Genomic DNA, 16,426 nt, shown 5'->3' on the forward strand with positions numbered 1-16,426 from the left:
CTTTTTGTGTACAAAAACATAGGACACACATTGGATGGATAAAGAACAGACTACCAATTCCCCATGCAGTTAGAGAAACCCTTCATAGGTGGAGTAATTTCCAAGGAGATCAGATACAGACTGTAAACTAAGAACTACTACTTCTGAAATAGGTGACAAATTCTGCTTTATGCTGAAGATAAGTACTTGCTCTGCTACATTAGAAAATGAACCAAAGAGACAGTAATCATTTTAATTAGCTGACCTAGACATCATTGCCATAAGTGAAACATTTATCTGTTTTCAAATTAAGTATCATATGATTAGAACAAGAAAATTTGAGTTGACTGTAACCACAAAAGGTCACCTGGCCCAGACAGGATTAGCTATACCAGAATCAGTGTGACAGACATTTGTCTCAAGAAATTGCATAATCTCTAACACTTAGGGGTAGCAGGGGTGATGTTTAAAAGCAGGTTAGTGATGCACTAGCATAAACTCGATTCTCTCTGTTGGAAAACTCAAATATTTTGATGTAATTTCAGTCCATTACAAATCTCCATTCACAGTGGACATGGGAAAAAAAGACTACTGCCTTTCTTGTTGCAGCCAACTTTTAAGTATGAAATGATCTTATGTTTGTAATCAACCTTTTCTCCTTTAGATTAAAGAACCCCACTTACTTCTAATTTTCTTTATATGTTACACTTTCTAGGCATTAATTAGTCTTGCTGCTTTCCTCTGGACTCTCTCCAATTGATCCATATCTGTCCTCAACTGCAGTGCCCCAACTGGACATTCTATGCCATTCAGCTCAAAAGAAAAGATGGAAAAGTGACTTGATCATTGTGTGTAGGTATTTATACAAGATGATAGCCAATAGGTTTTTTTTGGTTTTTGTTTCTTTTTCCCCCCCTCTTCTGACAAGGCTATAATAATCTCCAATACCCCCAAAAATGACATTCAACTTGAAAATAAGTCACAGTTTCCTAGCAGTAAAGATCATTTAAGAATTCAAGACTTTACCAGTGAGTGAACATGGACATCTCATGTCTGTGAATCACTGCAACAAATTTAGATATTTTTCCAGTAGATATATGTTTAAGTTGCTTCCTGGAAAAGTTTTATGTTCCATATATAAAGGCAAGACAAAAGAACCCCACAGCTAGCTCTTCTGAACTCAGAGCTCTAAGTAGTAGAAAGAATTTTTAGAAAGTTTTCAAATAATGGGAAGCACAGATAATGACAATAAAAACTTTGTTGCAGAACTCGCTTCCTTCACTAGACACCACTTACTTGAATCTTTCTTTCATTATTTACTTGCTACAAACACAAGCCTAAATAATACCATGAGAAACTACACCTACAAGTAACTCAAGTAAATCAGTAAAACTTCAGTATGGTAAAGAGGTATTCTGGTGTTAAGTACAAGCCAATCATCAATATCCTCGGTTATTGACCCTTTTTTGTATTGCTTTAGAGACACAGTCACTGAGAAATTTTGAATGGTGCAGGAAAAAACCCTCTAAGACCTACTGGAAAGTGTTGATTTTTACAGTCTACCTCCTTACCTTTCTTGTGGAACAGCAAACCAGTATTCATGTTTTTTATCCCTCTGTGCATATTGTTGCATTGATGCACTTGCTTGCGAAACAAATGTTTTTCTCATGGGTTTTCCAACCCTGAGACGCAGAAACTTGTGAGATCGATGTCGTCTTTTTTCTTTCGTAAGAGAAGAACCTATTAGTAAAGAAAAAGTAAGCTATCCACAATGTACAAAAGAGCTTAACAAAATTATTAGCCAATTTTTTATTAGGCAATAGGAGATGAGGTAACACAGGTAGTAATAATTACCTGTCCTTTTTTGTTACGTAAATTGCATCAGCAGAATTAACTTCAGAGTACAACACATTTAAATAATTCTAACATTCATTTCTGCTTCCAATGCTAGATCACATTATGGTAGTCTTTATCCATGCTTGAAAGCATTTCAGAAGGTATTCTCAATGCATATCCCTCAACACTGAATCAGACAACCCTCCCACTTTTCCATATACATGCAAAAGATAGAGCGTTAAATAAGTAATCAGGCTTGATTCACATATGTCAAAGCTGTTCATTAGTTACTTCTCATTTAAAAAAGAAAAGTTCTGGCACTACTAATAGAGGACTGAGATGAATTAATTTGTTAGCTATATAGATGAATTAATTTGTTAGCTATATCAAACACTTCAAAGCTACGAACGCCACTTCTGCATGAAGTATACTGGATGTTGCGGTACAGGATTTTTCCCTCCAGTAGTATATTTAATTGAACTAATAGAATTATATGATTACCCTCAAGGTCTGGATTGAGAAGGTAGCACAAGGTAAAGGAAGAAGTCTTCTCAAAATTGTTTCTTTGCTAGATTAATTGCTCAAATCCTAGGACATGAGCTCCAGCCACAAAAGACTTCTTAAAGCAAGGGAGGAACACGTAAATTTAAGAGTTCTTATGATCAGCTATGACAAAGGATTTATCCTACCTCTGATGTTACATGTACATACAGATATGTTCCAATTTTCTAGGACACCCATCTTTTCTTTACAGCTGAAGTTCTCCTTCAGTGTCTATGCAGATCACAGATACACTAAGCACAGAAAACATCACATTCTTTATCTATAAAGTTCTCTAGTGTATGTTTTCTCAATCGAATTTCACCATAAAATTTGGAATGGCTTTGTTCCACAAAAGATTTTTTTTTGCAGTAAATATTTACATGCGTGCCTCCTAATTTTCAGTTACAACATTTTAGAATTATACTTGCAGTATACACTATGGTCGAATAGTCATACTATGCGTGATTTGGAAGTATTTTATAAGTCTGTAAGCTTGAAGGTAAATTGTCAGATTAAAAAAACCCAAAACCAAAAGGTATCTAAAATAAACAAAAAAACTGTTTCACAGGACTGGCACATGAACTTTGTGGCAGTGTTAGAGAAGTACTCTTAAAATGATCTGATATTTGGGATTTTGGTCCTTCAGATGCAGCAATTTAGAACTTCTCTGACCTAGAGTTGAGAGAACTGGGATTTGTACTATACCTTGAAAAAGAAAAACGAGTGAGATTATAGTTCCAGCTACCAGAGAATGAAAACAAACAGTTTAGCCCTGACCCCAAATCTCAAAAGGACTATTTACGATGCTCTTTTTTAGTGTGTTCTCCCAATATATTTTTGTATATTTGACAAAGAATTTACCAGAAAAAAAGATTTCAGTAATGGCTATTGTGCATCTCATGGTTTTTTTTCCCTTTCAATCTCTGCCAATATTCAGCTAATTAAGCAGCAGACAGACATGTTAGCTTTAACGAGATTTCAGCTTGTTTATACACACACAAAACTATAGACCATTACAATTTCTCCAACTACATCTAGCTTTTATTTCAGTACAGTGGTTAACATAAGTGTCTGTAAAAATAGAAGAGAATATAAGAGTCCCGGGTAATAAAAGAAAAATTCCAAGGGAGACCTTTTTAGCTATTCTAGTCTACTCATAGTTTTCAACTTGCATTGCATCAGCTGTTCAACATTCAGAACAAATAGATCATTAATTCCAAACTCAGAAACATTTGACCTCAGCAAAGATCAAGAAATGGTAGTTCCCAAAAACCTAGATGCTCAGAACTCCCACAAAAGAGAAGAAATTCAACTAAGTCCCTGCTACATGCAGGAGATAAAAGACTATCTAGGTAACCTAATGATACAGAACTCATACTATGACTACTTCAGAGTCTTAGTCTGATAGACAGTATAGTAGAAAGTGTTTACAGTGTTTCAATTTTTTAATGACCTAGTGTTTTTAGTGACCTACTGTTAATAGACTTGTCATATTCAGTCTGTGATGACCTTCAAGAGTTAAGCAATAGATCTATGCTTTTACCTTAGCTCTATTTAACTTGCCTGTAGACACAGCCAAATCTACCCAGATTGAGAAACATTAATTCATAATTTACTGTTTTATTTGCATTGTACTAATACAACATTCAAGAATAAGAAACATACAATAATTCCAACTGAAGTTGGACTGAAGTCATTGATACAAGTCTCCAAAAAGTAAACCTGTACTTTTTTAAAAAAATTTTTTCTATTTTACCCCCAGAACCTTCAGTGAGGCTGTAATACCATGTGCAGAACGTTTCTAGCCAGCACTCATCTGACAGTATGCAGACACTTTTTTGATTATATATGTATATACTCTGTGACTGTACGGATCACATCATGCATTAAAAACCTGCAGAGTCACTCAACGATACAATCCTTTAGAAAACCAACAAGTCTAAAGCATCTAATACAACTGAATTACAAAAAATATTCAATTGTAAGAAAAGCAACAATTGTGGCAAAGAACACTTGGTGCTTGCTTTTTTTAAAAGTTACAACCAGCAACTACTGCTAGCTGTCATTTTTGCCAGAGGATTTCCTCTAGTATTTAAGGCATAAAGGCCAAATTTATTGCAGAATGATGCAGCTATTAATCTGCTTCAAATTTCAGAATTCAGTTACTTCCTTAACAGGAAGAAAACAAAACAAAACAAAAACAAAAACCACAAAACCAAAACTATCATATCAGATTCTGAAGTGTAAGATGAATTTCTGTCAACCAAGGAATATACCTCTCTATTCAATACAATCTCAACTTTTAATAATGAACATAAACAATTTGACCTTCAAATGCACTTCACATATAATCTATTAGTTTGTGACAGGCATTATAGTTATGTTTTCTTTCTAGCCCCCAAAATATTGCACAATTAAAACAACTAGTTTATCTCCATTAGTAAGATGATAAGGCTTCAGAAAGTGACCTTGAATGAATTTTTTAAAAATAAAAATTAAATACATACAGAAACATCTTTAAGTTACTTAAAAAAGACACAGCATTTTTTTTTTTATATGAATTGAGACTTCAACAGACTTCCAAGATAACTTCCAACTAATAATCCTAAGGCCTCATCTTTGCAGAGGAGTAAAGGTACTCAAGAAATAAACCTAGTTTTTCCCCATACTCACAGCATTAGTTTCTTACCATCTTCTCTCTCTCTCTGAGAAATGCTTTTTGTATGCTTAACCTTGTTTAGTCAGCATGAAAGTATAACAAGAGGCAAGTGAAACAAGGTTCTGAAAATATCAGTGTTAAGACTCCAGTGCATAAACCTTAACCACAAAGTAGACATGCTATAAATAAGATGAAATTCATTCCCTGAAATTCATTCATACACGTGTACACTGGGATCAAAATTTAAGTGACATCTAGCTGATTGCTAAAGAACATTTTTAATTTTGAGCTCTACAGTGACCAATGCATCATGGTTCTAATTTTACAGGCTCATTTAAAACTCCCCTACAAAGATATTGTGTTTTAATATGATCATAAATGTAATTTCAATGAGGAAAAGTGACAGTAACAAAGGTATCCACGTTTTCAATTTCCTGAGCAGTATTTTCCCCACTGGTTTATATAAGGTATAACTTCAGTATATCTTAGAGCCAATGAGAAATATAAGCAATATGGGGGGAGATGTGTTCTTCAGAATGAAAAACAATGAAAATTCTGATGAGCTGGAGGGAAATACATTGGAAACCTGAAGGCTAACACTGTATCTGACTCACTCACCTTCTAATTGCCCATCTCCTGCAGTTTTCTGACTAATTTCTTTTTGTGAATCCTGTTGCATGTTTTCTCTTTGTTGTTTGGTTTGTTGCATAGTGTGGGTCTTCCAGAGTTTGCGAAGTTCCTCAACTTCTGTCTCAGAATCTTGAGTTCGCTCTCTCACTATTTTTCCTTTGCTAGTTATCTCTTCCTTTTGAGAGTCTGCGGTGTCTTCACAACGTGGACATTCCTCTCCTGTCTTACTCTCTCCTGGTTCTTTTCCTAGTGAGGAATCTTGATCACTGCCCACTTCTGCCTCTTTGTCATGCTCTTCACTACCATGTGATCCTTGCAAACACTGCTGGAGGACATCTGCAATATTTTCACTAGAGTCTTGCTCCCCCTTTATAGACATTTCAGCGCTTTCTGAACCTAAGCTGTGGGTACCAAACTGTTTAACATTCACAACCTTTTCTGCACTGGGTATTAAGTCACTGGCAGCTTCATTTGAGTCTGAAATGATTGTTAAACATTCAGCACTAGTCTGGTTTATTGTTTGGACAGATTCTGATGATGCTCCAGAAGATTTGTCTTGTCGAAGCTCATCTGAGGAAACAAGTTCCTCACGTATTGGAGAGAGTTCTGATTCTGTGAAGACATCTTCTGAAAGAGACTCTTCTGTGCTCCTTGGGGCAGTACTAGCACTGTCATTGCCTGTATCCCGAATCCTGGAATCCATTTCATCTGTATTGCTCTTTGCAGCTTTCTTGGAATGGCAAAGTTCCCTTACAGACAGCTGTTCTACATCTCTGTTGAACAAATAAGAATGTTGTTACAGCAGGTGCCTTTTACATCAAGCTCTTTTCTTTACTAAGTTTTGTTTAATGCTGAAAAAATTTAAAGGTGCTCTTAAAACAAACAAACAAACAAAACAAACAAACTAAAAAAAATTAATCCAGAGCATCAGTAATAAACAAGCATAAAATATGTTCTTGTAACTGTAAGCTTATGGCAGACCTTTTGCCAGCATGACATAGATAGGACTTCCCAACTTCATGACATTACTTTTGCAAGGAGAAGCTCTTCTATGAAACCAAGATTGTTTGAGATGCTTAAAGTGTAAAAATAAAATAAAAAACAGGGAAAACAACAAAAAGCTACACACAACCATAATCTCTGACGGTAGAAATCTTCCACAATCTTTTAAGCTTTGTCTACCAAAGAGGCCAGAACAATTGTATAGATCTGTCCCACTCTATTACGAAGCTGACACCTAGCTCACTGGTAAGAAATGAATGGCAGAAATCATCTGGTCTAACCTTAACTATCTAAGCTAGTCAATGCAGAGCAATAGGAAACATCAAGGTAGATCTTACCATTCTGCCCATAGTAAATACCATGGTATATAACATGGTGATTAGTATCTTCACCAGGCAGACACCTAACTTTGAGGATATCACTGTTAGGCAAAATAAATCCCAAACTACTTGGTACAACTGAACAATTTGAAGAGCAGACGTCAAATGTTGATAAATAGTGTAAGAAAAAAGTAAGCATGAAAGAACTTATTTTTCCCCAAAGGAAATAATCTTATTCAAACCTGCCTTTCAGAATAAGCTAACCAGAAATTCTCTGAGTTTTAGAAGAGGAGGACTACAAGGGGACTGTGAACATGCTCAACTATATCTACAGGACTCAAGCTTTTCCACTGTTGTCAAAAAAACAGAAGCAGTACATAATCTTCATAAAATATTTCTCATGTTTAAACATACTTTTGACTAGAGTTCTCATTGCCAACTCCCTTGCTACCACAAGCACATTACATCTTCCATTACCTACTATTAAACGCTTTTAAGAAGCTTGTACCTTAATCCCCCATCATGAAGAAGAATAAATCCACTCCACATTTCTAGAAACCTTTTTATTCAGTTAGGTCATATTACTGACATTACTGAGACATCACTAAAATTCAGGATATTTGCAAAGCGTATGCACCCTCTTACCCACATGTTAACATGAAGCTGATATTAAGTTTGTGCTGAAGTAGTCATTTTGCTTACAAAGGATGTGGATTAGAGTTTAGGATTTATCACCTATTAGACCAGGCCGTTTCCTTGTTTTTCAGGATTATGCTGGTAATAGGTGCTCTTGGACAAGTACAACCCAAGGTTCATGAAATCTGTAAAACATCTGTATGTTTTCAGATTTTTTTTTTCCAGTTTCAGCATACATTGTGGCTTATATATAGAAATCATACAACATGAAATTGCAGTTTTAAGAACCAAAGAATCCATCAGGTTTGTGATCAGTTTCCATTATATCAATAGTTTTATTTTCAGTATTCAGATTGTTTTTCCAAGTTTAAACAGGTTTGACAGTTGGCAATATTGGGAGAGGAAAAGAGGGTTAATTATAACAGTGGAAAATTAAGAAAAAAACAAATAGTGTGAAAACATGATTTAAGTCTCAAATACCTCGAGACACACAGCTCTTGTCAGATCTAGCTGTAGCTGTTGGGAGTTCTGGTTACACACTTAAGAAATTTGAATTTTATTTTCTCCAAAATTTACAAACATGCCTCAAATTTTGATGAGGTTAAGGCATAAAAGTGCTGGGACTAAAGAAAACGCTAGAAGTTAGTGTTCCATTTAATAGTTTATAAAGTTGACAAGAAAGATAAATCAGATTGGACATACAGGGCTTTGAACGCACAGTGTGACCTTTCATTATTAGACATGTTTTCATTCCATATGCATTTATATTATAAACAAAACAAAACAGAAAATGCATGTGCTACAAGAGCACAAAAATCAACAGGGCATGGAAGGTAATTTTGTAAGTCAATATTGAGTCATTAAGAAACTAAACATGCTAGGAAAAAGACTTGTTTTGCAACTGCACTATTATGATTCAAACACGTAGATTAAAGAGTCATCTAATTTTCATAAACTCATTACTTGCTCTACATTCTGAAGTAGGAACTACGAGCAACTTTTTAAAACTCAATCTGGAAAATAAAATTCCAGAAAGTAATCATGCTGAAGGCATCATCACTCTACATCAAAAGCCCCAAAAGTACTACTATAGTAATACATACATTAGTCGCTCTTTCAAGAAACATATGACTTCAGGCAGCAAACAAGACCATGCCAAGATACCAGTTTACTACCAGGTCTCTGTTGAAAGTGAACTTAAAAATGGTACAAGACAAGTTATTTCTTCTGGGTGTCCAGATATGTAAGATTATCAAGAAAGATGTGCTTAGCATGCTACCTGTAAGAACTGTAAAAGGGCATTTTTCAGAGTTACTGAGTATCTTTACATCTTACTTAAAATGGTGGCATTTTTTAGAATTACACATCAGGGAAACAGCTTTACTCTCTCGTACATATAGACAACTCTACCTTGGTTAAAGGAGTCCACTTCCCTGCAGTTAGTAGGTCAAGGTAGTCTGCAAATGTTGGTGCTTTATGGGCTGTGATAGGTAAAGGTGGCATGATTTTTATTTTTTTTTTTAAATGCTTTTTGGCTTTAATGTTAGAATTCATCCTATTTCTGAGGACGGTATAAAAATCAGGCAACAAACAGAATGGAACAAAGATTTTTCATAATGCTGTTTAAAGTCAGTTTTAAATGCTAAACACCAGCAATTAAAGCTCACTGATCCAAATTCGCTCTGTTCACCCCAAACAAGGCTACACCCAAAGGCGAATATTCCTACCCTAGCCAAAGAGGGAAAAAATATACTCCTAATGCCGTAAAAATATACACAAGCCTCAGAAAATTAGTCTTACAATCACTTATCAGAGCAACAAAAGGGTATATGAGGCTAGTTTGAGAAGCAAGTGGAAAATGATAAACAATAAAGATTTGCACCTAAAGCTGTTTAAGTTGGACTTTTCTGTTCCGTACATCAGTTTTTAAATTACTGAAGAATCAAACGCATCTGTTATTGTTTTCATAGGGGCAAAGGGGCAGAGAAAGTGGTGCGGTACCTCTTGCTATACACCGATTTTTAAAAAAGACTACTGGAGGAAATTAGAATCCATGTGTATAGAAGAGGATTTATTCTATATAGTATACAGAATGTGAGAACTTAAGGTAAAGCAAGCTTTCTCAAGGGCCTTTCCAAGCCAATCTTTGATGTTCTTCTTAAAGAGGAAAACAACAGAAGAAAATGTGGTTTTGCTAGTTTTGTATGGTCAGCAATTTGGCTACAGTTCATATTTACTCAAAGCTTTATAAATACTATTCTATCTTACATGGTTAATGAATCCTTAATTTTGCTGTCCACAATTTCCTTATACAGAGCAGCTGACATCACTTCTTCCATTGGACACATGATGCCATACTCTTCACAGCCGTTCTCTTGGACCAGAGGATCCATTTTATGAGGATCAAACATTATATTATTTGGAGTCACTAGCAGCACACCATTGACTGTACCCTAAAATGAGAGGGAAAAGAAGTGGTAAATTTTCTTCTTCATATTTCAGCTTATTCTCCATTTTTTGTAGGAAAAAATTGTTTTCCAATTTCTTTTTAAGCAACATTATACAGCTTCATTTAAGCAACTTTATACAGTTTCTTGTGTTTTCCAGTCATCTAGAAACATAACTGTTTTTCTGGGGAAGCAAATTAATGTCACCTACTTTCCCAAAAGAAAAGAGTTTTGTTCCTCACAATTACTTAATAGCTGAGTTGAGCAAAAAAAGAGAAACCCTTGCACCCTAAAGGATAGGCTAGGCAGCTCCTCTGAGGTAAAGATACATCCTTCCCAGATAACCACAGGGCTTATTGCTAGTTTTCCAAGAAACTTCAAGCACTGTCTAAAACCTGACTCTTAACTCTTCTCACTTTCTACTATTTAATTAAAGAACAACAACAATTAAAAATCTTCAAAAACTGTTATTTATCTTAATTTTCTTTACACAAAAGCAACAGCAGCATCCTATACAAGTCATTCTAACTTAACGGACCTGCTGACTGCTGGACAAATACATTCATAGAATGAAACTAGATTAAAAATATTAAAGATTTCTAAAGATGCAGCTGCATCAAGATGCAGCTTTGGATGGATTTAATCACAATCATACTGCTGCAGTACATGAATACGAGTAGATTTTAAACTTCTAGAGTGAAAAAAACTAAAAAAAGTCGATATTATGAGCTGTAGGGTTCTTACACAGTATAGGTACCAAGCTAATTTACTATATGTAATTTTTTTTTTTTTTTAAAAGCATTAGAAACACATGCAAACACGAACATCAGTTGCCTGCTAAGGAAATTCATTAAACTGTTAGAATGGTAGAGTTTAAGCTAAAACTACTAACTGGAGGAAATGTAGCTTTAAGCAGGATGATAGTGATCCTTCAGTTATAGATCTTGAATCCTAAGGACTTTATAAACTTAGAAAGACATTCAAAAATTTGTGCAAGAATCACAAAAAAGAGTTGTTTCATGTGCTGCTGAAGCTTATCAGGAATTGAATAAATATCCAGCTCACTGATAAACTGTTCACAGTGATTACAAACATGTTTGTGTTCAGTTTTGTTTTAAGATGACATATCAGCACAGCATGAAATACAACTACATTCCTTCCCATTTCCAGAAATTTGTTCCCAGCACTGTGATAGTTGATGACCTTCACAGCAGAAAAACAAAGATACCATATAGTGAGCAGAAAATTACAAGTTATAAAAAACAAACCAAAAATAGTATTAAAGCCTACAGCAATGACCAACGGTATCACTATTATGAAAAAAAGAACACAGTCTCAAAAGCAGCTCAAGCATCTGTACTTAAGTCCCCTTAGTCATTCAGTGCCTAGTCAGGTTTTATGTGTCTCTTTTAGAGTACAAAGCATATGCTAAAGACTTTAAAGTCAGCAGAACGTATTTACATAATTCTAAGGTGTTTAAGACACTGAAACAAAACTGTCACTGGTACTTCTTTCCCAGCACTGTATTGTGGAAATAGACTTTTAAGGTGCAAAAAGGAACTCCAAGAGGATGACTGTCAACAGAAGTTTACATTTGGTTATATCCACTGTAGTCTAGAAAATAAGTTTAAATGACTGCAAAACTCAATGAGTCTACTCAGAAGAACAATTGCTTCTCTTTAAACAAATACTACTTCCATAAATTCAGTACATAATGCAAAAAGGAGTATCATTTCTAAATCTGAGCTCTTTCATTAATGACCACAAATGGAAGTGTTATTTTATTCATATTCTCTAGATCTGACCCAGAAAAGTCAAGGCCATAGCCTTGATGGCAGCTGGGCTAGATGATCATTGTAGGTCCCTTCCAAATGAAATACTCTATTCTATTCTTTTATTGCCCACATGTTGCATGTGACTCTTCAGAACAGCCAGGCTGGACAGCCAAAAAAGATAAGGTTGTATGGCTGCTCTAGCTGAAGAATTTAAATGCTTAACACCAACTTCTAAAATAATGTATTACTCAGTAATTGCAAAATAATGTATTGCTCAGTAAAAGCAATCAGTAATCAAGTTCACTAGAGAACTCTTCAATTCAGACTAAGATTTTGTCTTAACTTGTTCACTATTTCATGAACAAATGATCCTTCCCCGATAAATTAAGTACACAGGAAGTGCTAAAGCTTTTGGGGCTGTGGAGGACTTTAGGCAATAAAAGGAGATGACATTTTTCTGTCAAGGGGTAAGCTGTCACAAATGACATATCACCCATGTCAACAAGATCCCTGGTTTTATTAAACAAACAAAATCCAATGCTTTACCTGTGCTCTCAAAAGCAGGTTAAAAGACTGCTTCAGCCGGCAGTCCAGATCAAAAATTGATTCAAGAATATTTTATTGCAAAATAAGTTAAGTTTCCTAAGTCAATTTTATATTGCTTATCTGAACACTAGAGACTCACAACATTAGAATAACGTGTATGAACAACCAGTTGCACATCTTCTCCTCATGTCAGTTACCCTGCTTCAGCTTCAATTTTAGCAGTTCAGAAACCACCAACTTACCCCTCCCAAAACCCACAGGCCAGGTTTGTCAGTATCTTAAAGAATTGTCATCATATCCAGGACAAAAGTCTGTTCCCAGAGCAAATTTGAATGTGTTTGAAGAAATTGAACAGTACCTTGTGGTGTTTAGACTCAAACACTAAGGAACAGTAGATAGAATCTTTCTGCAGGCAAACATTCAGCTAAAGAAGTGTGCAAGACTACTGACTACATAAGGAAAACAAGTTTAAGAGACCTTCTGTTGTAAATGGAAGCTTCTTAGAACAGTCTTGACAATAAACCTGTCTGATGGCAGAAAAAACGCAAACCTGTACATCATGCAGTTGTCCTTGACACGTATGGAAGATTCCAAAGCCCACCTCGGCAGCCTCAACCAAAGACACAGCTAGAAACCTAAAAGCTTACTTATCTTGGTCTTAGAAGAAACCCTGAATACCAATAGGTAAATACTCAGCATAAAAATTAATCTGAAGGTGTAATTCCATTTAAAATTTATTACACTGATAGAGAAATAGAGAATTAAACCTTTGGAACTATCAGGCTTTTACGTGTACTTGACTAAGAAGCTGATCAAACACTTCACTTGCGATGACTATAAGCAGTTGAAAGATTATACGGGTACCTTGAAAACACTGGTTTTATAGCTCCTCAACAAGAGGTGATCTATTTCAATTGTTATCTATTTAAAAGACAACAGGAGGCAGACCAATGCAACATTTCTGGCTCACAAGTTATTTGATATGGTCCACAGTTACTATACAAACACTTCAGGGTACTTCTCTACAGAAGAATTGGTGCCCCAAAATTACAGGCTAGAAATGAGATTCTTAATAATACACTAAACATCATTCATATTTTTGCCATTTTTTATTATTATTACCAAGGATTACTGAATGTTAACGTAGATAGCTAGGCAAAGCTCAGGTAACAGCAAGATAAAGAAACACTTCGTTTGGTCCCAAGTTTTAACGATTCCTTTTCAGACATGCCAGTGTTTCTGCTACTTTCTCTAACAATTTCTGTGACTCTTTTACAAGACAAATAGCTTCTGTCTTTACTACCTTCTCACTTGTTTGCAGGAGAAAAGCTTCCTTAAAAACCTGTAGAACATGTATGACTCAACAGATGGAGTTTCTAGCACAGACAAAAACCAAGTGCTATTGATTCTGTGAGAAAAAACTGATAACATCAGAACAAAACATGTAAGTGGGAGCATACGTGCACCCAGCCAACCTCTGGTCACGAATTGCTTGTTGCATTATGCTAGTCTTCCCTGAAAGATGGAAACTGAAGCAGCTCCAGCCTTTGAGAGTTAACACCACAGTTTCGCATAAGTAAAGATAAAAGTGACATATCCTTTTTAAAGGAGAGTATTTGAGACTTCATTCCCTTGTTGGTTTGCCATTATAGATCAGACAGACTTCTATGTTAGCATTCCTACGATACATATACTTCAGAACTATTGTCTCAGAGTAGGCCAGCGATGAACTCTTGAGCATTTTAGTACACTGCACTCACTTTAGGTTCTGAACAGAATTTTCTGGTTACTCATACACATTTATGCACTATAGCAGCAGATGTCACAATTGTTCTACAAAATACCTAGAAATGGGTAACAACACTGATGCCAGGAAAAAGAAACCTACAGCATACTGTCCTTTAGTGACTTATTTTCGATAACCTAATCTCCCCTGCTATCTTTCAAGCACTGGAGACGACTGATAGCCTAAAGTCTGCTCCCCATATAATCTTCTTGGTTGTTTGCTTTTGGAGCAGGGAGAAAGTTCCAAAGCTCCCTCTCTGGCCTGGCTGAGCTGCTGAAAAAATTTTCAGTGTGAATATATTCTTCAGTGTAAAGAACAGGATGGGGGTTTACTTACTAAGTAAAGCCCTTCCTATGCCCTCACCTACCCATAATAACACAGGGAGATGTGCCCAGCTTCTCCTTTATGATCATGCTCTGTCATGCTGTGTCTTCAGCACAGATCCTTTCAATGGTAATCAAATATTTGTTGAACATTTTAGAAACATTTGACTTTATTTTATAGAAATTCAATTTTCAAAATATTTTCAAAAAATTATTTGTACCAATAATGCAGCTAGAGAGACAGATCAGCAAATCAGAGCATGAGCATAAGCAAAAAGATTCGGCAATGGCATATACACTACGAACTCCTACATGACTCCAGATACTGCCAGCATTTGCTCTAATATCCTAATTTTCTAGTCCTGGGGAAAAAAAGAAAAAAGAAAAAAAGAAAAAGTCTATAAGCAGCTCAATTACTGATAGAGGACGGTGGGAAACAGTTTTTTAGGACATCTTCCACCAAATAACCAGTGACTTGTTTCTCTTGGACCACACTTCTAACTAGTTATTGAGGAAAAAAGTATCAAAAACTCTGTCAATGAAACTGAAATAAAAATTAGACTCTGCATACAGCTACTAAGTAGTTCAACATGATATTGTTACAGGAAGTTCTGGTTCTTGAACAAAACCCCCCAAAATACCACCTGTAGAACTTGAGTTTCCTGTATGTAAAACAGATTCTAAAGACATGAAGTGAATTTCTATTTGGGTAAAGTTCAGATTTAATAGCCTCAAGGAGAAATGCTGAACCACTTTTTACTGAAAACCAGGCGGACACACCAGGTTATTAAAAATAGATCCGATTGTCTTAAAGCTGGTCCAGAAAATACTAATCCAGATAAGTAAAACCACGCATATTGAAAGTGGATTAAACTGCACCCGCATGCAGATATTCAATTCTGTATTGGTTTTAACTTCTTTCCATTAAAGTTCTTAAACCTCAGGAAGTGGGAGCTCTAAATCCTATACAATATCTAAGATAGAAATTTGAACAATCATGATAAAGGGAGAATTAGAGCCAAACTTTATGACATTGGTGAGCCCAAACATTACAATTAGGCAGTTCAGTAAAACACACTTTTAAGAAGGTTTGAGAGGACTTTTGATAAGCAGTTTTCAAGTTACCTCTAAACAATTTCGTTGGGTTCTTGAACACACAAGGTAGAACAGAAACTGTAATTCATGATTTATGAAGCTTTTATCATAAAGGTAAAAATTTAGTTTTATTTGTTTCTTGTAGAAGTCTTGAACCTCGTCAGTGTCCTCCTTTTCACTTCATGAACAACGTGTTTGTGCTTTTTTTTTGTGCCCATATTGCCAGATGGTTTTGTTGGTTTTTTTTTTTAAGCCTTCGTATTAGTAATTTTCCTTTACCTACTACTTTTCAAAACAAGGCAAGTAAACTAGCAAGCATAAGAAAGAACAAAGAATTTCAAAGCTCCTCTATTAGTTTCAGTTTCAATCAAGCAGACTGTTTAAGATACCTTTTTCTGCCTCCAAACAGTGCAAAGAATGAAAAACCAGAGCAGCATACTTTTCTACAGAAGAAGCAAACAGTGTGGCTGCAAGAAAAGGCACGCCTACATACGCAATAAACAGTGAGTTAAGGTGTGACTCTGCAGCACACTGGCTACACTGATTTATTGTCTGACCAATATGTGTCACATCCATACCACCCTGTTTCTAACTGCGCCCACCACCCTGCCTCTAACAGTAGCCATAACCAGGTAACAGAGAGCAAATATTATAACAAAGCAAATGTTTCCATGTTCCAGCCACTGCATCTCAGAGAATTCCTGCCCATCCAGAAAATCACAGGTGTGACTAAAACCAACTCCAAACACATACAGAATAAGCAGTCCTGAAAAGTGAGAAATGAGACAGTCTTATCATAATGCAAGCCCTTTCACGTATGTGAAATAAAAACACATCGGAAAAGAGACT

The 16,426-nt window shown here is 35.6% G+C and overlaps 1 protein-coding gene across 6 annotated transcripts in view; it reads right to left on the minus strand.

Annotated features, from left to right (window-relative positions):
* Nucleotides 1-16,426, minus strand: part of OXR1 (oxidation resistance 1) — a 293,610-nt gene that overhangs the window by 37,748 nt on the left and 239,436 nt on the right. For all 6 annotated transcript variants that reach the window (XM_075141283.1, XM_075141287.1, XM_075141285.1 and 3 more), the window contains 3 exons: nucleotides 9,874-10,058; nucleotides 5,636-6,420; nucleotides 1,551-1,719 (listed from right to left, as the gene is read on the minus strand). In XM_075141283.1, the coding sequence (XP_074997384.1) occupies nucleotides 1,551-1,719; nucleotides 5,636-6,420; nucleotides 9,874-10,058 (1,139 nt within the window). The remainder of the gene's footprint in view (nucleotides 1-1,550; nucleotides 1,720-5,635; nucleotides 6,421-9,873; nucleotides 10,059-16,426) is intronic.

This window comes from Calonectris borealis, chromosome 2 (genome assembly GCF_964195595.1).
Source record: "Calonectris borealis chromosome 2, bCalBor7.hap1.2, whole genome shotgun sequence".
NCBI classification, from domain to species: Eukaryota; Metazoa; Chordata; class Aves; order Procellariiformes; family Procellariidae; genus Calonectris; species Calonectris borealis.